General features: G+C 41.7%; 1 protein-coding gene across 6 annotated transcripts in view; it reads right to left on the reverse strand.

Annotated features, from left to right (window-relative positions):
• Positions 1-24865, reverse strand: part of ANKRD13B (ankyrin repeat domain 13B) — a 336550-nt gene that overhangs the window by 16900 nt on the left and 294785 nt on the right. For 3 of the 6 annotated variants that reach the window (XM_077480348.1, XM_077480347.1, XM_077480351.1), the window contains exons 12-15: positions 15459-15656; positions 14981-15141; positions 12685-12758; positions 3394-4377 (exon numbers count right to left, since the gene is read on the reverse strand). In XM_077480348.1, coding sequence (XP_077336474.1) covers positions 4188-4377; positions 12685-12758; positions 14981-15141; positions 15459-15656 — 623 coding nt within the window. In that variant the 3' untranslated portion in view covers positions 3394-4187. Of the gene's footprint in view, positions 1-3393; positions 4378-12684; positions 12759-14980; positions 15142-15458; positions 15657-24865 lie in introns of those variants that run through there. The other 3 variants (XM_077480350.1, XM_077480349.1, XM_077480352.1) reach the window with 2 other exon arrangements.

Here is a 24865-nt window from a genome sequence, read left to right on the forward strand (position 1 = left end):
ACAAAGGCAGAATCAGATACACAGACAGCATGCAAATTTGAAAAGAAACGTGAGGAAACTTAAACCTGGTAAAAGTAGAAGACTACTATCAGCACATGCAGCTTAAAGTCAATGCAATATATAATTAGACTGCAGTATGTAAGGGAGAGTTTTCCAGTGCAGAATTGTAACAATGTAAAGGCAGGCCAGCATCTTAAAGTGGATGTAAACCCGATTTTTTTTTTTATGTCATAATGTAGAGTATAAGATTTCCTATCATTTGAGCCCAGTCTTGCCACAAAGAGTTAATCCAGCTCTAAGCAATCCTCTTTTATTGTTTAGTCAGATAAATCTTGACAAACAGAGAAAATATTTGTCAAATCCTCCCCCTTGCTGTGAGTGACAGGTGATTTACAGATCTCATGCACTAGCCTAGGAGACATGCAGTATTTTTGAATTCCCTCCCACTCCTTTCTTATGCTGCTCTGCCAGAATTGGATGTCCCCCACCTCAGCATGATTTGGCATGCTGAAGTCATGTGGTGACTTTCCTGTCTTTTCCCTGGATGTTAGAGATCATAGCAGAAGTTCAGTGTAAGAAATACACAGGAGAATATGCATATTGACAAGGGGAGTGTAGAGGTGGGCGGGGAGTCTACTGACATCACGACTCCACCCACCAAGCTCCAGATAACAGACCCACCCACAGAATATGCAGTTTTTCGGGTCTCATAGCAGACAGAGGGGAGACATTATCTAGAAGGATATACAAGCCTCCTATACATGCAGGAGGCATGTATATCCTTTTAGATAACCCCGATGGCAGTAGTTTAGAAAGCAGGACACTGGGTTTACATCCACTTTAATATAGGTTTCTATTGCCTCCATAACTGAAACTTTTTAGTTGTTGAGAGATCAGGAACAGAGGGTAAATTGTTGCGACCCAATTGTCACTTATAGGATTTCCCTTTGAAGAAATGTCTTGTTATTTCCTGTTGTGTCTCCCCTAATGGAACACAGGCAACAAAATTAAACATGACAGGGGTTTTAACCCTTCCCTTCACTTCCCTACCTGATATAAATCTAAAATAAAATGTTTTGGTTTACTAATACTTTACTACCTGCCAGAAGTAGCAGAATTATAGGAGCAAAATCCCCATGTGATAATCTTTATAAACTGACTTCTACATACAAATTACTTAAAGTGGCTCTTTAGGTTGAAGTTTTTTTTTACCTTCATGCATTCACACCCTTTGTGTGCAGCAGCCCCTATAGCCCCCCCCACAATACTCACCTGGGCTCCCTCATGATCCCGTGATGTGCGCAAGTATCCCAGCTCTCCAGGGCCTCTCCCTGCTCATTGGCTCCTGCTGCTGTCAGTCACAGCCAGTGAGCCAAGGAGGAGAGAGGGGATGGGGGCAGAGCTGCAGCTCCATGTCTGAATAGACACACAGAGCAGTGGCTCAGTAGCATGCCTGTTTGGGTGCTCCCATTGCAAACTGCTTGCTCTAGGAGCACTCAACAGCCAGCGGGGGACCTGAGAAGAGGAGGATCGGGGCTGTTTTCTGCAAAACCCCTGCACAGAGCAGGTAAGTATGGCATGTTTGTTTTTTTGTTTTTTAAAGTGTGCCTTTTAATATCACTTTAGTTAATAATTTATGATATAATACAAATGCAACTGATCAGTGCAATAAAGTTTGTGAATTTAAAAAAAGATAGCAATTCAATTACCTTATGTGTTATGATGTAGTGAATTGTAGTGAATTGACCCGACACAAAAGTATGGACCTGGGTACACCCACTTCAGCTAAGAATTTCACTAGAAATGTTTTTAACCGTTGGCAACCATGCTCATGACCAGCTGACTTGTTTATGATTATTGTATAATTTACAATAACCTGACACCCCATTAATGTTCAATATTTTCAGTTTCCTTGTGTCCTAAAAGAGTGCTATCAATGGGCATTATATTATTATGCTGTACCATGGCTCACAGGTGATTTGAGCATGCCTTTATGAAATTCTAATGCAATCACTTGCCAGTTTGTGTGTGAATTTATTGTGTTGATGGGGGAATGGAGCGTTTTTTCTTTCCTTCAAACAATTATGGTTGCAAGAATGAAAATTTCATAATGTATGGGCAGCCTTCGAAAAATGTTTTATGAAAATTTTTAGAACATTTGAATGTCGTTCGAAAGTTTTTGTTTGCTTTTATCATTTGATTTTGGGACTTTACTGAACGAAAACCACATATACTACGGTTGAAAACAAACAATAATTTGGCCCACTAATGATTGTAAAAAATCAAATGACTTTCTTAGAACCTACTTTCCCAATAATTTGCGTTCTAAATTCTACCCATCTACAGCCAGCTTTAGTGGGACTTTAGGGTCAGAATAGGGAGTCCTTAACACAGTATAGGTTAGCCAATATCCATTTATATTAATGATCTCAGCAACTGTTCCTTTTAAAACAATATCCTGCTATAAGACTGTTTTTTTTTCCATTTACTAAACAACGCTAGGAAATTTTTCTTATGAAATCTGAACAGTTGTCATGAACAAAACATTTTCCTTTCCTTCAGCTTTTATATGAAGCAACACATATTGTATATAAGGAATATACAGATATACAGTACCTATGCTGTATAAATAATTATGTAACAAGAAATCACAATCACAGGTCCTGATAAGGAAACAGGTGGTCTGCATTCTTTATTATTTGCAACCTGTAATTTGGTGGCGTGCAGCCAATCTTACCGTGTTCCAGAGTAGACATAGGTTCCAAATACTAAATGCCTCTTGGCTTGGTTCCTTAATAGGACATTTCAGTGCTTCATTCCTTTGTTGTATTAGTGTACATGAGTGCCCTCAGGCTATATTTCAATAAACACGATCACCTTTTTTTAGACACATATTGTAAATTCACCCCAAGGTCACTATCAAATTTTTCAACCGTCAAATTTTTCTAGTGGACTCACTTTCTTATGGCTATTTGCCTTAAATTGGATCACCTGTGGATTAAAGAGACAAAATGTGACAATGCCTTTGAAAAGTTTCCCTTATCCCACTAATACTCACCTTGTCAGAGCTCCCTCCCCCGGTTCTTCCTCAGCTGGTAATAAATTTCCTAGTGTCAGATGGAGGCTGGGTGAAGCAGTGACATCACTTCCCCTGTCACGTGACAGTGCTTTGGCTTAGAGATTGGCTACTGATTGAGCTGTGGGGGAGTGTTGACAAGGTGAGTATCAGTGGATCGAGGATCACCTTTGCAAAGACACTGTCACTTTGTCCCACATGGCCACCTTTTTTCAGGATGCAAAGTGTTTTTTTTGTGGAGGGCTAAACTCAACCCAGCTATGTAAATTTCTCAATCACAAAATGTTTTGAATAAAAGATATTTATTAACTCAAGGCTCAATGGGCACAGCTTCTTTATTAGCCTTTTATTTTACATCAAACATTGAATGTCAGTTTCATATTAAAGGAACCCCTAATCTGCAATTTATTTGTGAAAATTGTGGTACTTATACATCATCCAACCACTTATGACATCCTCAGTGGGAAATTCAATAGGGCACAATAAGCATTTCCTTCTCTAGCTTCTCTTTAAAAGACTCAAGACACATTAAATATACTCTATCATAATTTGTTATCACATAGACCTGACCCTGATACCTAAAGAATTAACATATATTGCGCACATAACCCAAAAAAGTATTCAGATTTCTTTACATCCAACTTTAACTCCTTATGGAGATCACTGTTACAGCAAATTTCTTTCTGGTGACTAAAAATTTAGGGAGGTACCGTATTGTAATTTTTATCCAGCTGAAGCATCCATTTAATGAATATATCAGTAAGTAATCTGCTTCCAGCAATAAAGAGGATACAATGCCCTAAATGGATGGGAGAGCCTGTCTACACCAGAGCTTGTACCCAGTAACTGTATTTTTTATTAAATCCCTTTAGTTAATGTGACACGTCCTAAACTTGGATATTAAGAAATATGACTAGAAAAGTCTGCAGAGGTGTAAGACCACCATTGCTGGCTCATGTTGCAATGTATTGTGTGTAACAGGAAGCTCCATCTGCACCCATTTCCCTTCTTGATGAGTTTTTCCCAGTCATCTGTCTGTGGCTTCCCAAGTGAGCCCTTAGCAAATTTGGATAGGCCTTTTGGGTGCTTGTCTGCTAGAGTAAAGGTCCTGTTATTTGTCAGTTAAGGAGAGCTGTAGAATCCTTTCTAGCTCTTCTTCTTCCTGTTGCTTGAGCTTCTCCTCTTCCTCCAGCTCCTTGGCTGAGAGTTCCATGGCTATTCGTAGCTGCTCCTTATAAGTGCTGAATGCATTGCTGGAGATGGAGTGTGGGGGGCTGCAGGGCTGGGTATGCTGGGGGGTTCTGCAGGAAAAGCCCAGGAACAAAATAATTACTCACCTTCTGCCAATGAGGGGATGATAAAGATTAAAAATGCCTCATGGTGAAATGGAAACATCATATGAAAGGAAGGAAAAGCCCTCTTTTGTCCAAAACCCAATGAAAAGTATGAGGTGTTGATGTGAAAAATGCTAATATAAAAATAAATTAAGAAATTGAAACATGATGTTTTCAGTGACTCAAAAACACATAAGAGCTGCAATGTTGCAGTTTGTCCAGTGATAGAATTACATGGATGCATCTCAAACTAAGCTTGTTATCATCCTCATGTTATTAAGGTTGTGTCCAAGCTGATGAACTAGAAGTGATTTGCATTGACAAATTATTGGCTTGATAATCCTCAAGTAGGTGGGTGTTTACAAGGCTGCCTGTTCCCACGCCTGTGCTCAGCATAGTCAAATCCCCTAACTTGCTGCTTCAAGGGTTCACGGAACCCAATGAACTTTGACCCTTCATAGTGCACAAACGCTTTCCTGTTTTGCTGGGTGTAATGTTAAGCATCTCAATAAATGACACAATAAATAGTGAATGAGACAGGACCTGGAAGTGCTGCTATTGGGTGTTGTGCTGTTTATTGTAGCAGAAGCAAGCTGTCACAAGAAAATAACCCCTTTGAGTGTTTGGCACTTAGCTGAGGACAACGTTCTATCACTTGCAGCATGTAATAAGCCTTGCTGAGGAATGATCTCACCCTGCTTCAAGAGACGATATAGCTGGGAACATAAACTTGTTTCCTGACCACTCCAGTGCAGCATATGGGGGAGTAGTCTCCTCCCCCAGAATACTTATCTAGGACAAATAAATCCCACCCAGTTCTTATCACAGTGTTCTTTTTCTGTTCCCCTTCACACATGGCTTACTGTAACATTACCCTGCCAAACTGTGATAAAACCACAGCAAACCATCTGAATAGGTCCCATCAAGAAACCCCTTTGGATAGTCTTCTGGGATGTTAGACAGTGCAAGATTCCTACCCAGTTTGGTATTCCTAACACATCTGTTGGTGGTTTGAAGTATACTCGTGAGAAATCCAGTAGACTATGTATTTGTGGAAAACTATCTGAGGATTCCTGAAGCACTTGTAGCTGCTTCCTGGTTTTTGAGGGGCACAGGTGCACAGCAGGAATTTTGCTGAAGCTTCAACACACACTGAATATATGCAAGTGTTTGGCAGGAATTTTATTGTCACCTCAAATTATGGAGCGAAAAGCGTCTGGCAGCCATATTAGTGTAGTTAGGGGTGTTCTTGATGGCTCCAATTGTCCAAAAAGGGTGGTTAGTGGCCTACCTAATTGGACCACCTCCCTTCAGAGGTCAAGCCTGTTCTCTCTTGTTCTGCTATTGCGCCAGGTGGGTGGGAAGTCTCTCTCTCTTTTTGTTACCCTGATTGGCAAATCTATGTAAAATAGTTTTTCATATATGATCCTTCTCAGATAACTTTCTATTCCATTTCCATTCCAACCTCCCCAAAGGACCAGCAAGTAGGCAAAGATAGGGGGCAATATGGGGGTGTTGATGCATATACAATTGTTACTGGAACCCAAAGCCTATCTGTGTCTTTGCATCAAAAACCAAAACCAGATCTTCCACTAACCAAACACCAACTTCCACTAAGACGGATACTTACCACAATCAAAGGTTCTCCTCGGATACCCAGTAATAAAGTATTTCCTCTACACAGAGAAACTTCACTACAGAAACAATGCCCATTATGCCTGTCCTAATATAGCCATAGCAGGCAAGTCCTTTTGTGAAACGTGTTATGGAAGCAGCAAGAGAGAAAGCATCAGAGAATCAACAAGTAGTCTCCTTAGTCAAAGATGATGTTAGGCTGTTCTGCAGGACATAAAAAATACCTTTCACTTCAATGGGGAATGTGCTATAGATATACTTAAGTGACACTGATGATTCCAGCTTGTGGTTGGTGGCGGTCGGCCATATTGCTGGATGGGCTTCTATGATACCTGGTTTCAGTAGCTTTGGGGTCTCTGCATTTGCCTGCTGGCCCTCCCTCCTCCCCCTTTGATCCAAACTGGATTGAGCATACACGGAGTATGGTTTTTAAATTCTGATCACAGGATATTACCTTGCATATTTTGTTGGTCATTGCTTACTTCATCACTTTGTCCATCGGATTGCCCATGAAGAAGAGCAAGTCACGTTGGGAAGTTGTGCATGACACGATCTATGTAAGAAGTCTTTATATGTTCCCTTTTCCTTGGGGTGGCCTTAGAACAATTATTTGCTCTAAGCAATGTGTGTGGATTTATGATAGCTTTGATTTTTATCTAATATATGACATATGTTACTTTTGTAACTGGGTTAATGGGTTTCATCTTTGGAATAATTAAGCTGTGATAAACTTTCTAAAAAGTTTGTTGTTTGATATGGTGCCCTTACAATCCCTGACATCCGTTATTTTATTTATGTGGATATGCTGAAGTGTGTGCTTCAACATTGGTCTTGTCACAGACAGTTTAAAGGATGTTTTGGATACCTTGAAACCATAGGCGTCGCCAGTATGTGGCTATCGAGGCTGGAGCACCAAATGTGGAGCTCATAGCCCCGAGTCTCAGCAGGTCACGGCTGCAGCAGTGGAGGTGGAGGAGAGACAAGCGGGCAGGTCGCGGCTACAGTAGACGCTATTGGAGGTGGAGGAGAGAAGAGCTGGTGGGCCGTGGCTGCGGCAGGCGGCATTGGAGGTGGAGGAGAGAAGTGGGGGCTTGTCATGGCTGTGGTGGGCGGCATTGGAGGTGGAGGAGAGACGAGTGGGTGGATGAGCAGAGATGACATCATCTCTCTCCACCCCCCTCACAGCTGGGCCACTTCAATGTGACAATCTGCAAATGGTGGCAGTTGACATGGCAAGGGACAATCTGTAAATGGTGGCCAGTGATGTGGCAAGTGAAAATCTGCAAATGGTGGCAGGTAGCCTGGCAAGTGACAATCTGCAAATGGTGGCAAGTGATGTGGCAAGTGACAATCTGCAAATGGTGGCAAGTGACAATCTGCAAATGGTGGCAAGTGATGTGGCAAGCGACAATCTGCAAATGGTGGAAAGTGACAATCTGCAAATAGTGGCAGGTGACGTGGCAAGTGGCATGCCCAGGCCTCCCACTGATTTTGCATTATGGTGCGTTAAACCATTTCATTATTCATTACAATGCAACAATAGAAACAATGCACATCGATCACCCTGACACCATATCAACCATGGTGCCATGATGATTGAAATGCCAACACCAGCCTTCCTTTTCCCGCGAAAAATAGCTTACCACCGGCGTGTCCGCTGCTATGGCCTCCAGACCCAGATCTTTTGCAGACCTAGCAACGCCCATGCTTGAAACAAGGGATAGTGTAAGATCCTGTTGCAAGTGTCCTCTTTGTATGGCAACAAGTTGAAAAGGGCAATTAGTAAAGCTATTGGGGGGTTAGTTTTCCATGTTTACACAAGTCTTAATACTTAGGAAACAGACCAGATAGCCATGCGCAGAGAGGGTTGGAGAAGCCAAATGCCACAAACCTGGTATATACTTTTAGATGACTGAAGAAGCAATCAGTTTTCCTTCCCCAGGCCTTCTGTAATATCAACTTCTACAGGAAGTCTTTTTCAGATCATGCCTGTCCAGTTCCCCCAAGTGGAAGCAAGGCTCACAGCCTTTAAGCAGGTCCAGGAAGAATTTTTTTTAGAACCATGAGTGGTGCAGACCATTTCTCACAGACATGCATGGAAATTTGGAATTATTTCTTGGCTAACGCAATCTCAATTTTGCCAGAAAAAAAGAAGTCTTGCTAAACACATCAACACTCCGGTAAGTCCAGGAAGCCATTACAAAAAAAAACACATACAAAAATTTAACAGTAAGCATTCTCTTCTGTTTATGGTAAAGAAAAAACGTGATTAAAGACTGGTCTGCGAGTTCTTATGGTTCAATCCCTACACTGTCATTGAACATTTTAAAATGGAATTGCTGTAGACAAGCCCAAGCGGGGATGCCAAGAAACAACTTGTTGTTATTAGACTTAGAAAATGCATACTTGCTGTGATGAACTAGGAGTGCGCAGAGAGAGAGAGAGAGAAAGAGGCAAATCTCATAGAACCTGAAATGCTGGCATTTATTTGGGAACCTGGGTATACAGAAGAGTGTGACAATAGGGCACAGCAAAGAGAAATAGTCTTAAGGTTGGCAATAAGGCACAGCAAGAAGGAATAGTCCACAGGGTAGCAATATGGCACAGCAAGTAGACATAGTCCACTGGGTAGCAATATAGCGCAACAAGGAGAAATAAGGGGGGGGGCATTGGGCACACAGCAGGGAGGGCTGCCAGGACAATTTGTGGAAGACTCTGGACACACAGCATAGAGGGTAGGCAGGGCAATCTGTGCCAAATTCTGGGCACACAGCAGAGAGGACAGACAGGGCAATCCATGGAGGACTCTGGGCACACACTGACGTCTGGCACCCACAGGTTCTGGCGGCAAGTGGTTCCCACAGAAAAGGGTCTACAAAGTGGGCACAAAAGGGAGTGCCCACAGGCAATACGAAAATACAAGTTACAGGAGTTTCTGTGTCCAGAAAGTAGCACACAGTCCATTCTAAACTATCAGTCTCAGCAGTTCTAAGCACCTTCTAATCTTCTTCTAATGAAACCTGTAGACACGAGTTCCTCTGTGTTCATCACTGCGGTGAACTCAGAAAACATCTGATGCTTTATTCAGCATAGGGATATTATATGGGTGCAGCCAAGATTTCAGCCCCCAAATTGTCAGTGCTGAGATGTCTGGGTTTATCCTGGTACAGGATATAGTTACGTTCGTGCTCCCCGCTGAAAGGAACCTCATTTGCTTCCCTAATGTGTGGACAAAGGAACTTACAAATCAATTATGCATATAGACTGACTTATTTACATACAGCCCATAAATTAGAGATTTATGCTTTCACAAAAAATCTAGTATTTCTGATTTATGGTATACCTGTATACTCTGACAGCGGAAGAAGTCCAGAAGTATCTACGCTTTGCATTAACAGGTATTTATCACCAGTTACTTTTTCAAAGGTGCTCCTATCCATAGTGACTTTACTATGCAACAGGGGTGTAAGGAAGGGTGTAATCCCTACCTAGATAACCTACTACTGTTAAGCTGCTCAAAGGAGTTACTCAAGGTCAAACAATATTCAAGGTCTCAAGGTCAAACAAATATCAGGAAAAGTCAACCACTTCCAGACACAAGATTTGATTTACCTGGGCACCTAACTACACAATCTCTGTACCAGAAGAAAAGATTACATTAGTCAGGAACAGAGTCTGCATAGCTTTCAGCACATCCCATCTAAAGGCAGGGCAGTGTTTCAAAATAATAGGACCATGTTTTTGATCATGCCTATTGTTAAGTGGGTCTAGTGGCTTAATCATCCCTTTCAAACAACTGACACCAGTCTGTCAGGATGAGGTGCACAATGCCTGGAGAGGTTAACACAGGTTAACACAGGTCCATTTGACATTTACAGCCAAAGATAATGGGGGTGATTTACTAAAGGAAAATCCACTTTGCACTGCAAGTGCACTTGGAAGTAAAGTCACTGTAGATCCAAGGGGGACATGCAAGGAAAATAAAAAACAGCATTTTAGCTTGCACATGATTGGATGATAAAATCAGCTTCCACTCATTTCAGATCTACCCCTTTGATTTAGAGTGACTGCATGTCCAAGTGCACTTTCAGTGCAATGTGGATTTGCCTTTCGTAAATAACCCCCAATGTGTAAAACAGCCTCAAGTTGAGGGCCATGTTTTGTGCTTAGAAAGCATATGTTGCACTGTTATCCAACCAAGCAGTTCTACGAATGGACAACACAACTGCTACTGCCTAAATGAAGAAGCAAAGGGGGGGGGGGGGGGGTGAAGATCTGTTCACTACTATGGGAAGTAGAACCTATGATGTTCCTAGCACAACCCATTTTACTCAGCAACTAAACAACTTTCTTTTCGGAACTCTTAAACACCCTAGCAGACTTTCTGTTTCAACACACACACCCTTGGAAACAAGTGTTTTTCGTTGGAGGAGATCTTCTTCCAAATCCAGAAGATTATTGCTTTAAGGACAACTAGAGGAAGATCTTTTTGCAGCATCTTTGAACAGCAAGCTGCTGGTGTTTAATTAACGGTTCCAATGTCATCAAGCAGCAGAAGTGGATGCTCTAAAAGATCCTTGGAATATCAGTTGGGTATATACCTGCGCTCCGATACTGATAATATTCAGGTTTCTCTGGAAGTTGGAGAGTGTGCTGGCTGTTGCAGTCTTACTACTCTGGCTGAGATGCCCCTATTTCTTCTGCTGAAACCAGAGTGCACCAGAACCATAATTTTTTCCAGTGCTCCCTAACTGGCTGAGCCAAAGGTACATCTAAACCCTGTGCATTTTTGCCCCATGACTTGGACATTGAAAGAAAGTTGAAGGAGGTAGGGTGTTTAGCTAAAGTTACGATTTCTCTACTTTCCCTCAGAAAAGCTGCAAGAAGTCAGACTTATAGCAGATTATGGGAAGCATTTTCCAGATTTGCTAAGCAAGTTAGATATTTTTCTGAATCTCCAAAATCTTACACTATCCTCAAAGTTTACCAGGTGGGGTAAAACAAGAGGCCGCTTTGGATAACCTCGGAAAATGCAAATTTTTGCCATCTTTGCCTTTATCTCCCTTAGACTCAGTGGGTGACAGAAGAACAGGTGATGCAGTTTTTTCATAGTGATATGTCTAGCGATGCTGCCAAGGCAAGCCTTACTGCCCAAATGAGACCCACCTCTAGTGATGGCCTTTCTAGTATCTTCCACCTTTCTAGAGCAAAAGGCTAACCTTAAGAATCGCCTTTCAAGTGACAATCACTTTGGTCAAAAACCACCAAAAATAACAGCGTTAAACTCAGCAAAACCCTTTATCTCCTGTTTCCCAGATAGAGTAATTCTTAGCCCACGTACACACGGTCGGAGATTTTGGCAACCAAATCCGTCGGATTTTGCCCGTCGGATTTAGTCCGACGGATTGTGTCCGAAACTGTTGCATACACACGGTCGGGCCAAGTTGGCGAAAAATCCGATCTTTCAGAACGTGATGACGTAATTTAGTTACGATGGGACTACATTCAGGCTAGTAGCCAATAGCTTTGATGTAGGAATTTGATCTGAGCATGCGTGGCACTTGGTCCGATCAAAATGCTCTACACATGATCGGATTAGGTCCGTCCGGCCCAGTTGGTCGGGAAATATTTCCAACATGTTGGAAAATTGGGTCGGACGGAGATTCGGACGGAATAAGTCAGATGCATACCACACACAGTCGGATTATCTGACGTCACGGTCCGATAAGACTCATTCCGACAGATTCTCCAACCGTGTGTACAAGGGCTTAGACCTGTTATTCATTCATAAGGTGGCATCAGTCTTCCATTTGAACCAGTATTACACACTGACATTAGACACTGAGGCAGGGCAGCTTCACGCCTTTAACAATACATTCAGTCCACCAGTTCAGGGAGGAAAATGGTGAAACTATTTATTATTCCTTGTGGGAACAATGGTAGAGAGGCATCTATCAGAATAATATTGAGCTGTATAGTAAGTGAGTTTCAAAAGGTTTAAATGGACATGGGCTTACTGGCATAAGTGGATCAACATCTCTTCGGCATCTGGGATATCCTTGGGGACAGTATGCAGAGCAGCCTCCCTCTTGGTCTTTAGATGCTCAGTCTTAGCATCAACTTCTTCATGTATTAAATTCTAATATTCTTGATGGGACAAACCCCTTTCTGGCTAGTTTTTTCCCACTTATATGCTGCCATGAAGAGGTCAGGAATAGAATTCCTATTTAATACTTATCAAAAATGTACTTTCCTGACTAACTCAATGGCAGCATATAGGCCCATCCATGTGTCAGGAGTATGCTAATAACACTGTGGTAAGGTACTGAGTGGGATACCTTGAGAGCTCTGTCCTATGGGTCTATTTTGAGGAGGAAACTACACACTTGATGCTGCCGTGGAGTTAGTCAGGAAAGGAACTTTTCGCTAAGTATTTGATGGGATTTTTCCATTATCAGTATCCACAAAGATGACAGCCAACATGAGCATGTCACTGGACACAAAATGAACGAGATTTTGGTAAACTCAAACAAGAGAAAAAGGAAAGTTCTTATTGACTACAATAGCATTTTTTTTAGGACATAAACTTTACAACCTGCTAGTCTTATGATCTGTATTACTTTTCTGCAATTTACAAACCTTTCTCCTTTCCGCTCATTAGACATTGGATGGGTTCCTGGTTTGCTGTTTGTCAGAGCTTCCCAAATTGTTACCTGTAAGGGACAGAACAGAGAAAGAGTTGCATATTTGGTTTTAAGGGTAGATCAGCAAGGTAATACTACTGAACCTTTTTAGGGATATTATAGGTTTTCATGGAAACTTGCACTAGAAAAGATAAGGAGGTTGCTATTTGTTACTTTTTTCTATTGTCATTGATCCAGAACAAGCATGAAATAAAGTCAAGAATGACATGCACACTTAAGCTTACCCATACACTGACTAAAATTTGACTGGTTCAGTAGAGACTGGCCACATTGTGATCAATGTGCGGCCACCCCTGTTCAACAGAAGTTGATTGTTTTATCACTCGATGTGTTGGAAAGTTTTGCATCAATCAGCAGCTGCAGCCACTGATCAGTGTAATCTGACAGCGGCGGATGCCACTGGCAGAATATTATGTCCCAGAGTGGGAGATTCCACTATGCACCTTGTTTGTGTAGATGGAGGAATCAGTTTTTTTTATTTTTATTTCTGCCCATTGGCTGTGTATGGCCAGCTTTACTGTGGGTCAATGAATCACAATGCAAACAACTTAGGAAACCCTTATGCCGCGTACACACGGGCGGACTGTATGGCGTACTTAGTCCGTCGAAACACATTTCAGCGGACAATCCGCTCGTGTGTGGGCTTCAGCGGACTTTTTCAGCGTGCAGTCCGGCGTACTAAGAATTTCGGATTTTTCGAAATTCTGTCTGTCGTACTTTGGTTTCAGCGGACAATCCGCTCGTCAGTATGCTAGTTCGACGGACTAAGAATGGCGCATGCCCAGAAAGGATTTACACGGCGGAAGGGTGCTTTGCTGTGTCTTGGTATTCCTATTTCTAGTCCCGTCGTACGTGCTGTACACGTCATCGCGCAAGCTTTCGACGGACTGTTTGTGCATCCGTGTGTGGTCAAGTCCGTTCAGTCGAAAGTACGACGGACTGTCCGTCGGATTGTATGACGAACTAAGTACGCCATATGCCGCGTACACACGGGCGGACTGTATGGCGTACTTAGTCCGTCGAAACACATTTCAGCGGACAATCCGCTCATGTGTGGGCTTCAGCGGACTTTTTCAGCGTGCAGTCCGGCGTACTAAGAATTTCGGATTTTTCGAAATTCTGTCTGTCGTACTTTGGTTTCAGCGGACAATCCGCTCGTCAGTATGCTAGTTCGACGGACTAAGAATGGCGCATGCCCAGAAAGGATTTACACGGCGGAAGGGTGCTTTGCTGTGTCTTGGACTTCCTATTTCTAGTCCCGTCGTACGTGCTGTACACGTCATCGCGCAAGCTTTCGGATTGTATGACGAACTAAGTACGCCATACAGTCCGCCCGTGTGTACGCGGCAATACAGTCCGCCCGTGTGTACGCGGCATTAGATGAGCATGAAAGTTATGCAAGGTTTAACAAAGGAGCTCTCAATAAAAGCAGCCTATACATTTTCTACATTTTAATTTATTAATTACAAATCACCAAGATCCACAGAACCCAGGTACAACATTTAAATGGGAACTCTATCATATCCCAAAATATATATTTCATATTTTTGGTTTCTTTTATTGTATAAACCTGGGTAACATTTCTACTTCTTAAAGTCCCAAATGTCTTCTAGACATAAAAATAGATCTGATGCAGTGGATTGTGTAAAAAACAAGGTGTATTCACTTATTCTGGGCCCACTGGCTGCACTGACCATGTCACAACCGCTTTTTTCTGTAAGCCAGTAATTACAAATCATTGACCATCTATTTCCTAGGCACAGTTCTTCAATGAACGATTTAACATTTTCCATGAAAAGAAGGACTGGTATAAGTGATCAATTGCCCCCTAGGTGATACTTTTTTCAACAACTAAGAGCTGTTCCTGGCAAGATATTCAATCATTTTTAAAACTGATCAGTGACTGCATGGATACTGCTGAAATACAGTATAGCCACCGTAATATTGTCACAGGTCAATTCAAACAATTGTTTTGAAAATGTCTTTAAAAGCAAAAACAATCAATTGGCTGACAGAATAAAATTGCCAAACCACTATGGCCACCTGAGTTCATGACTGTATTATTTAGTATCCTCTTTTGCTATAGTAAATGTATAATTGCTGCTGTGCTATAGATGGCTGAACACCCAGATCTAGAAAATGCTAGCCCTCCACTTGTTGCCAGCTGTGGAGGGCAGTATTAAATTAAGGTTTGGTAAACTTGTCTGGCATTAATGGTGATGCCATCTCACCTGATCATATTCACTACCAGCTTCTAGCAAACTTTGCTGGATTGCAAACTGAAGAAGGTCGTCCTCCTCCTCACGCATGTTCTCTCGGTAACTCCCTACCACACTGTACCCTCGCGGGGCTTCAAACAAGGTCTGGTCCATCTCACAGCCACGTCCAGAAGCTACAAACACACCAGAACACAGAATCATAGCACCATCATCTATATCAGGTGGACAGGACATACAGTGAAATTATGTCACTCGCTGAAATGTCCTGTTGACATTGAATTTACAACAAAAAAGCAGCTAACTGTATGTGTGTTCAGGCAAAGCAGTGAAGGTGGAGGCCTGGAGGAGCCATCTGAAATGTTGAAGTGGATCATGCTACCAGCCCATTTATAGTCTGTGGGTGACATGAGGCACAGCTAATGGTAATCCTCTCTATAGTCACCCCTATGTAGAACCTCCTATACCCACAGTGCTGAGGTCTGACACATACTGTTAGGATCCCTCTGTCCCGTGTCCCCCTGTTGTGGCTTCATACTTATAGAGCTGGTGCTGCTAACACTGCAGGAGTCGCTGCTTGGGGAGGGGGCTTCGCTGCTGGGGCTCTGACGGAGGGAGGACACTGGCTCATCACATCCATTTAGGTTACCGAAGGTTATGCGGGCATTCAGAATGTGGAAAATAGGAATTTCTGTCAAAAGACAAATAAGATACAAGCATGTCATTACCACTTCGAGTGTATCTATAATAATAATAGCTGCTGTATATAAGATAACCTTTAAAAACTCTAACTACTATCTTAACATAAAGGGGCTTGATGATGTCATTGGGAAGGTAGAGCTGACAAAGTGCATTCCTATTTTTTGCTGCAACTTCATTGCCCTTCATTGCTGCTTTCATTCAAGAGCATATACTATGTGTGTTTATATACAGTATCTCACAAATGTGAATACACCACTCTCATAAATATATCTCGTAAATATTTTATTATATCTTTTCATGTGACAATTGCACTTTGCTACAATGTAAAGTAGTGAGTGTACAGCTTGTATAACAGTGTAAATGTGCTGTCCCCTCAAAATAACTCAACGCATAGCCATTAATATCTAAACTGCTGGCAACAAACATGAGTACACACCTAAGTGAAAATGTCCAAATTGGGCCCAAAGTGTCAATATTTTGTGTGGCCTCCATTATTTTCCAGCACTGTCTTAACCCTCTTGGGCATGGGGTTCACCAGAGCTTCACAGGTTGCCACTGGAGTCCTCTTCCACTCCTGCATGATGACATCATGGAACTGGTGGATGTTAGAGACCTTGCGCTCCTCCACCTTCCTTTACCCTCAGCTTCTTTAGCAAGGCAGTGATCATCTTGGAGGTGTGTTTGGGGTTAACATGTTGAAATACTGCCCTGCGGCCCAGTCTCCGAAGGGGGGGGGGTTCATGCTCTTCTTCAGTATGTCACAGTACATGTTGGCATTCATGGTTCCCACTGTGGCTCCCCAGTGGCGGCAGCACTCATGCAGCCCCAGACCATGACATTCCCACCACCATGCTTGACTGTATGCAAGACACACTTGTCTTTGTACTCCTCACCTTGTTGCCACATGCTTGACAACATCTGAACCAATTTTATCTTGGTCTCATCAGACCACAAGCCATGGTTCCAAAAATCCATGTCCTTAGTCGGCTTGTCTTCAGCAAACTGTTTGTGGGCTTTCTTGTGCATCATCTTTAGAAGAGGCTTCCTTCTGGGATGACAGCCATGCAGACCAATTTGATGCAGTGTGTGGTGTATGGTGTGAGCACTGACAGGCTGACACCCCACCTCTTCAACCTCTGCGGAAATGCTGGCAGCACTCATGCGTCTATTTCCCAAAGACAACCTCTGGATATGACGCTGAGCACATGCACTCAACTTCTTTGGTCAACCATGGGAGGCCTGTTCTGAGTGGAACCTGTCCTGTTAAACCACTGTATGGTCTTGGCCACCATGCTGCAGCTCATTTTCAGGGTCTTGACATTCTTCTTATAGCCTAGGCAAATTTTCATGTAGAGCAACAATTCTTGTTTTTCAGATCCTCAGAGAGTTCTTTGCCATGAGGTGCCATGTTGAACTTCCAGTAAACAGTATGAGAGAGTGAGAGAGATATTTAACACACCTGCTCCTCAATCACACCTGAGACTTTGAAACACTAGAGAATCACATTACACCTGAGAGCGAAAATAGCTAATTGGGCCCAATTTGTATATTTTCACCTAGGGGTGTACTCATTTTTGTTGCCAGCGGTTTAGACATTAATGGTTGTGCGTTGATCTATTTTGAGGGAGCAGCAAATTTACACTGTTATACAATCTGTACACGCACTACTCTAGTGTCATTTCTTCAGTGTTGTCACATGAAAAGATATAATAACATTTTTACAAAAATGTGAGGGGTGTACTCACTTTTATGAGATACTATATATATATATATATATATATATATATATATATATATATATACACACACACACACACACACACATACAGACACACACACTAAAAATGTTTTAAATATAGTACCGTATATACACACCCATTACGCCATTTCATTGTAAAAATATTTTGACTGGAGTTCCTATTGTCAGATTGATCAACGTCTTTAGTAAGCCTTTAAGCAGGACAGCAGCCTCTTGGCTCTTCTTTTTGTACAACAAAGGAAGAACACAGTTATGCCTGCTTCCTGTAAACTGCACTGGGATCAGGGGCATGAATCACACCTTTCTAAATGATTACGGTAAGTGTGAATTCAGTTCAATCACTGAGGTTTTAACAGAACAGAGTTCAGTATTCCTGGCTGAATCACAGGCTTCAACATTTACTGTAGTATACTTTTAAAATGATATGGGGAGCTGTCTACATTTATGTTTTATAATATGTATACGACTCCTGGCAGAGGATGACTGTATAGAAAATACCAACAAAAATCCTGTATATAGACAGAAATTTAGTTGGAATGGTGCTCTCAATAGCTGATCCACATGCATCCTTCATCTTACATTTGCAGCCAGCTCCAGCTGTTCCACATCACTGAAGTCTACAAGGCCCTCAGCATTTTATGAAGCAGCTCTGATTGTCCACTTATTTTGCAGTGTGGAGAGCTCCACACATATTTATTGTACATGCCAGTTTAAACAGCTGTACACTTGAATAAACCACCCACATTTTCATGATTGGAATTTCAATTTACCATCACAAATATACATATGTTTCATCATAAATACTTTTGGATGGTATAAATGGCTGAACTAGTACTGTGAAATTGCACAATTTAGTGGCTAATGGAAAAGTGCAGATCAAGCTTCTGGAAAGCTAGTCATCGACATATTCATCGATATACTGTATCTGGGCATAAACAGAAGAAATACCAGCTTCTGGTACTGTATTGTTTTCTTCAGGTACAAGACTGCCTATACCCCTATTCTCACGTCTGCCTAGCTTCTGTAATAATTACAGAGAAAATGACAGTGCCCGTACCAACAGAGGTGCTAAACGTAGACCTAATCCTTAAAGAGACCCTGTAAGGTCTATTAAAGAATAAAAATACCAGTTCCTTTCAATAGTGGAGCGATTATACCTACCTCTCCAGTGGCCCATATCTCCTACCTCCCCTCTGTTCTATCGCTGCAGCCTCCTTTAGTGTTTTTGATATTAAGCATTATCAGGAGTTTCAGGTGCCTGAGCCCCACCCTAGTTATTATGAATAATATTATTGTCATTATATAGGATTTATAGTGCCAACTGTTTGCACAGCACTTTGCAATATAAAGGGTATAATACTGTATGGTTATATTTTATGAATCAACACAAGAGGGTTAGGAGAGCCATGCTCATAAGAGGTTACAATCTTAAAGGAAGAAAGCAAGTACTACAAAAAGTTAACAACTGTCTAAGGATAAGCTGATGGAGAAAGTAAATGTTCAGTTGTTAGGTTGGGGCAGGATAGACTTTCCTGAAGAGGTGAGTTTTCAGGGATCCCCCAAAGGTGGACAGGTAGTCAAAGATAGCTAGACAAGGAGGTGACAAAGTAGCTAGAGTGCAGTGTTCAGGTGGTCATTTGAGACAAAGTTAGTGATGTAGTGTGGGACAGAGTTGTATTTTAAAATGTATTCGCATGGATGAGCAGAAGCTAGCTGAGGCACTGGCAGAGAGGGATGACAGACACTGAGCGGATGGTAAGGCGGATTAGCCTGACAGCAATATTCATGATACACTGTGTAGAGGTTGGCCAACAAGGAACGGTGGCAATAGTTGAAGCACAAGACAACAAAAGAGTGAATTACTGGTGTCATTGGTTAAGAAGGGTTGTATTTTGGAAATGGTATGGAGGTGAAGGAGGCAGGATTGGGCAGTGATTGCATGTGTTGCTGAAAAGACAATCCAGGATTGCACTCTTACATTAGGGGAAGGACTGACAGTTGCATTTCTGACCTTGATGGTTGTTTACAGGGACAGGAAATATTATGAGCTTTTGGAATGAGTGAATGTTAGGAAGTGGTGTTACATTCAACTGTTAGGTTCACAACTGACCAAGGGAGAAGATATAGATAGAGAACAGAAGGGGCCCAAGGACTCAGCCTTGGGGGACCCCAATGGAAAAAAGGAGAGGAGGAGTAAGATTAGGGAGAGGAGGAGATGGAGTTGTAGATGACACTGAAAATGTGCTTACATGGGTAGAAGAAGAACCACGAAAGGGAGTTAAGTTCCTTGAGGAGGAACTGGTGCTCAACTGTATCAAAGGCAACAAAAAGGTCTAATATTATGAGTACAGAATAGCATCCATTGGTTTTAGCAGTTATTCAGTCATAAGTGAGCTTTAGTAGTGCAGTTTTTGTATTGTGGGCGAAAGCCAGACTGCAATGGTCATTATCAGTGAGATAGCAGCTCAGATGGTTGTAGACTAGACTACAACCATAGACTAGATGGTTCTAGAAGTGTGGAGGCAAATGGGGTCTTAAGTTGTTCAGCAAGGCCTTTTTAGGTTTTAGGTTTGGGGTGACTGATACATATTTTAAAGGGGGGGATGCTAGTAGTGAGGAAGAGATTATTAAGTTAGAGAGCATAGGAAAGAGCAAGAGGATAACTGGGGTAATTGTGAGGGAACAGGGTAAAGGGGGCAGGTGGTTAACTGGGCTTAAGAGAAAAGTTGCTCTTCTGTTGTAATATGGTTGTAATATGGTTGTAATATGGTCAAAAGATGAAAGTATTTTATGTGAGAGTGAATATGGTATGATAAGTGGGGGGGAATAGACAGTGGAGATCTCATCATTAAGTGCATCAATCTTGTTTTGCAAATGATTAGTAATTTCCTGGGCAATTAATAAGTTAACAGTTTGAGACAGTAGCGAACAAAGTAAAGAGTTAAAAGGAAGAAATAGTTTTCAAGGACTGGATGAGAGGATGTTAATGGGAGAGATGAAATAAGTCTGTTTGACAGCAAGGAGGGAAAGATTAAGGGGGCTGATTTAAACAGAGCGACATCTGTGGTTGTCTAAGAGCTATACCCTTTAAGACTTCTGGTGCCATCGGCCAGGGTTGTAGTGGCCAGGGTTTAATTCTATTTGTAGTGAGGGGAGCAATTGTATCTAGGGAGGATGAGAGTGAAACTGGAAAGGTTGTGATTGGAGAGAAAAAAGGGGTGTTGAAAAGGTTGGAAGGAGTAAGGAGCTGGGAGAATACAGTGCAATGTTAAGGGTGTCACTATTATAGTGAGTAGGAGTCTGTGTCCATTGTGTGATAAGATGAGGATAGGTTAAGAAGTTGAGAGGTAGCGAGGTGTTAGCATTACCAGGAATGTTAATGTCACCAAGAATGATACTGGATATTTCAATAGAGATATTGGGGTAGCCAGGCACAGAAACAATCAAGGAGGCGTAACACTGGTCCAGAAGGCCAATAAATCTCAGTAATCCTCTGAGAAACTGAAGAAAAAAGACAAATAGAGTGAGCTTCAAAACAGTTGAGTGATGGAGAGGGCAAAAATAGGAAGAACTTGAAAAGTGTTTTGTGGAAATAGAATGATATCAACTCTACCTCCCTTTCATCAACTGGGTCTGTGTGATTTTTTTCAGTGGAGGCTACCATGGGAGAGGGCAGCTGGAGAGGTAGAGTAAGATTACTTAAACCAGATTTCAGTAATGGCAAGTAGGTTAAATGAGTTATAAAGGTGATATTACCCAGAAAACTAAGACCCCCTGGGCAGATGAAAAACAGGACCAGCGCTTTTCTTTAAGATCCCAATGTCCAATGCAGTCACTGCACGGAGGAACTCTGGGTGGTTTATCAAGCTTTTGGCAATATTAAAATAATGTGAGCACATAAATAATAATTTTTCAATTAAGAAACTTTTTGGGGATGTGCTACACTATATTTTTTGTTTTTGTTTTATTTGGTCATTGGATTCAACGCATGCCAGGGCATTGTAAGGAGAAAGTGGATTAGGTTAATATTAGGGTCTGTTTTTCTGGAGAGAGCATAAAATATCTTTATGTACTGAATTGGACATTAAGTCCTAATGAAAAGCACTGGTCCTGATTTATATAAGTTAAGAAGTTAAGCAGAGATAAAAAAATTAATGGACAGAGGCATTCCAGCGGACACATAAGAAGTGGGAAGGAGGCTGCTTCTTGGTTCAGAGGAAAAGAAACTACACTGTATAGATTGCAGTTGCTGCCAGGGGTAAGATGGCTGCTGGGTGTGGAGGTGAAAAGGTGAAATATCCCAAGAACTAAGTAGAAGCAGGAGGGAAAGGGAAGTAAGATGGCTCCCATATGATTTCTATAAGCACACATGCCCCAGTGTCCTTGAGTTTGTTACTATATGGATTCAGAATCTGCAGGAGGTGAAGAATGCAGTAATAGGGAGAGGGCATACAAGAGTATGATATATATATATATATATATATATATATATATATATATATATATATACTGCCGTGTGGAGAAGGGTAAGGGTAAAGCAATGAGAATTTGAGGAGAGCACAGAGAGGAGAGAGGACTCAATCATGAGTAGAAAATTTAGAGAGAGCATATTACAGGGTGAAGAGAGTAGGAAAGGAGCTGGATGGGGAAAGATAGGTTCACTTGTAGTCTGTTGGAAGTGGAGTACTCTTGTTTTAGTTAGTTTCTTGTTTCTGCCTTAGTTAAACTGGCAAATATGATCACCTTTGTAATGCCTCTTTCCCTTTGCATAATGTCTTTCCCTCAATGACTGTTCTTTATTTATAGGGGTATAAGATTGAGGTGATTATCAATTAGTCAATGAAGAACTGATAAAAGACGTGGATGAAAGAGAAAATGTTCACACTAAAACAGACCAAAGCCAGAAAGATAACATTGGCTCTGTGATCAAACTAGACAACAGGATAGTTAATCTATCTTAGTAATACAGATAGAGGTTAACAGTTTAAATATAAATTAATGTACCATTGGCAAAAATACAGAGGATTGCAGGATGACAATTGAAGACAGGCATACAGCAAAGCAGTGATTAAATGAATGTTTAGTTGGTGATAATATAAAGGAATGTGGGATAACGAGGCAGTGTTAAAAGCAATGTATTGCTAATGATATTACAAAGGTTTGCAGGATTTTAAAGAAATTAATAAATCAGTGTACCATTAGTGATAATACAAAGGACTGCAGGATGTCAATCACAGACAGCAAGGCAGTGGTTAAATTAATGTACAATTGGTGATAATACAGAGGACTGCAAGATGACAGTTGCAGATACATTGACAGCAAGACAGCGGTTAAACTATTGTGGTTCAGTAGAGTTTTTCTGGTCTTTGGTTCAGTGCAGCGTTTGAATAGCTAGCAGAGTATGTCAAATCTGATATACCAGAGTTACTGGCCCTCAGAAACATGGCTTTCAGTATACTTGGTAGTCTTGTTGTCAAACACGAGCCAAATGAGGTATGCTGTTCCCTTCTCCAACCCATATTTCACTAAAGGAATAAGCACTGATGTAGGGGACGGAGGAAAGAAACACTGTTGGGTGGAAGACAAAGGAATTTAACACTCTAAATTCTAATGAGATTGACAGAGGCTGCTACACTGGAATTGAGGAGAGTTAAGGGACACAGGCTTAGAAGAGGCAAGTATATTACCTGTTTTCTTGCAGGGTACTGATGCTCCGATTTTTTTAAAAGATCTGTTAGAGTCCTTCTAACCTATCCCTAAACTTAGATCTTACATTTTTAAAATGACCCTAAACCTCAATCTATTAAATTCAACATTAGCCATATTAATCACAATTACAATTCTGCTGATACTAGTACCAACAACATAATAATGCTGAAAATTTCAGCCATATAAAAACGTATAATTCTCTATTAACATGAAGTAAAAAAAGTCAACACTGGCCTTTGGAGCAAACAGCCAAGTTAATTAAAGAGTCAGTTTATTCCAAACTGAAATTTAAAACGATGAGATTTATTCACAGATGTTCAAAACCAAGTCTATTACAGTTTACTGAATCAACCACATCTTCTTATAGCTCAGAAACATGAATGGTTAAACTTCCAAGGACTAGTTTGTGTTTCCATCTCCTCCTACAAAGCCATGACCGAGGCATCATTCTCCTTCAACTGGAATGTTTATTTGACCTGGTAACTGCCATAACATCAAAGCTGAAGTGGTTGTTTCTGGCTGGACTAGCCCATTACTGTCTTTTCTGATTGATAACCTATAGTTTTACATGTTACTAGTCCTATAAAACTAAAATATACATTTTAACGGAGCTGTTTTCTCCTTGCCTCTCTCAGGCACTCTGGGTTTGATATCTCTGCTACAGAGTAACAAACTGCATATTAGGGGGATCCTCTGAATGCAGTAGGAGGAACTCAATGTTTCTCTTAAGGATGGTTCACACCAAAACACGGTGTGGAAAAGGCGTGGAAAAGGTGTGTACTGTGTGTGTTTCCCACACTGCAGATGAATGCGCTACCCTTGCGAGAGCGCACGGGTGCCAATGAATTGTTAATGGCACCCCAAATGCATCTTGCAAAGGCAGCTTGTTTGCAGGCTACAGACGGCATGGTACCTCAGTACCAAAAGAAGAGCACACACTGCTCCAGGCAAATCTTCAGGTGCAAGTGGATGACAGGTGCAGACCCCGGCTCACCACCGTCCAATGCGAATAAAATGAAGAAATGGTCGCACTCTGAATTTCCAAAAAACTTGCTTGATGTACCTTTATTGTCACAAGTGTATCAGACAAACACTGGACAAGCAGTTGACATGTTTCACAAGCTATAGCTTGCTTGTTCACAACAAAATCTGTCTGTTTCTGCCCAGCCGATTCCTGGCCGAACTCTGCATTTCACAAGAGTGTCAAGCAAGCCAAGGACACCCAGACTCTGATGCACACCACGCCGCTGGCCTCAACATTCTCCAGCGCTTCCTTCTCCCCACCCAGCAGCTTCCCAGCCAATCTCTGCACACCAGGCGCTTTACCTAACGATTTCTGCTAGAGATATTAAGACTTCCACAGATGACAAGCTGATATTTCCTCCATCAAATGTGAGTCCTATATTTATTACTCACTACCAAATAACTGTTTCCAACACTCCACATTCAGATAGAGATGCCTCCTGCTTTTTTATGTTTTCATACACTAGGTTTACTCAGGACCTATATAGGGGAGCTGCCTTTTCCCTCCAAATGTTTATTGTTTACTCCCCTTTTCATCCCATACATCTACTCTACTGCATTATGGTCTGGCTACAGCAGTGCCATCATTTTTTCCTACTCAGTGAGTTTTGTAGCCCATTCAGACGAATGGGCTGAAAAACTGGACTGCACTGGAAATGCAAGGGGAACGAGCGCGTTTCAGTGTGACCTGGCACTTAAAGCAGGGA

Source organism: Lithobates pipiens, unplaced genomic scaffold (genome assembly GCF_037356315.1).
Source record: "Lithobates pipiens isolate NorthernLeopardFrog02 unplaced genomic scaffold, aLitPip1_a1.2 Scaffold_16, whole genome shotgun sequence".
NCBI lineage: Eukaryota > Metazoa > Chordata > Amphibia > Anura > Ranidae > Lithobates > Lithobates pipiens.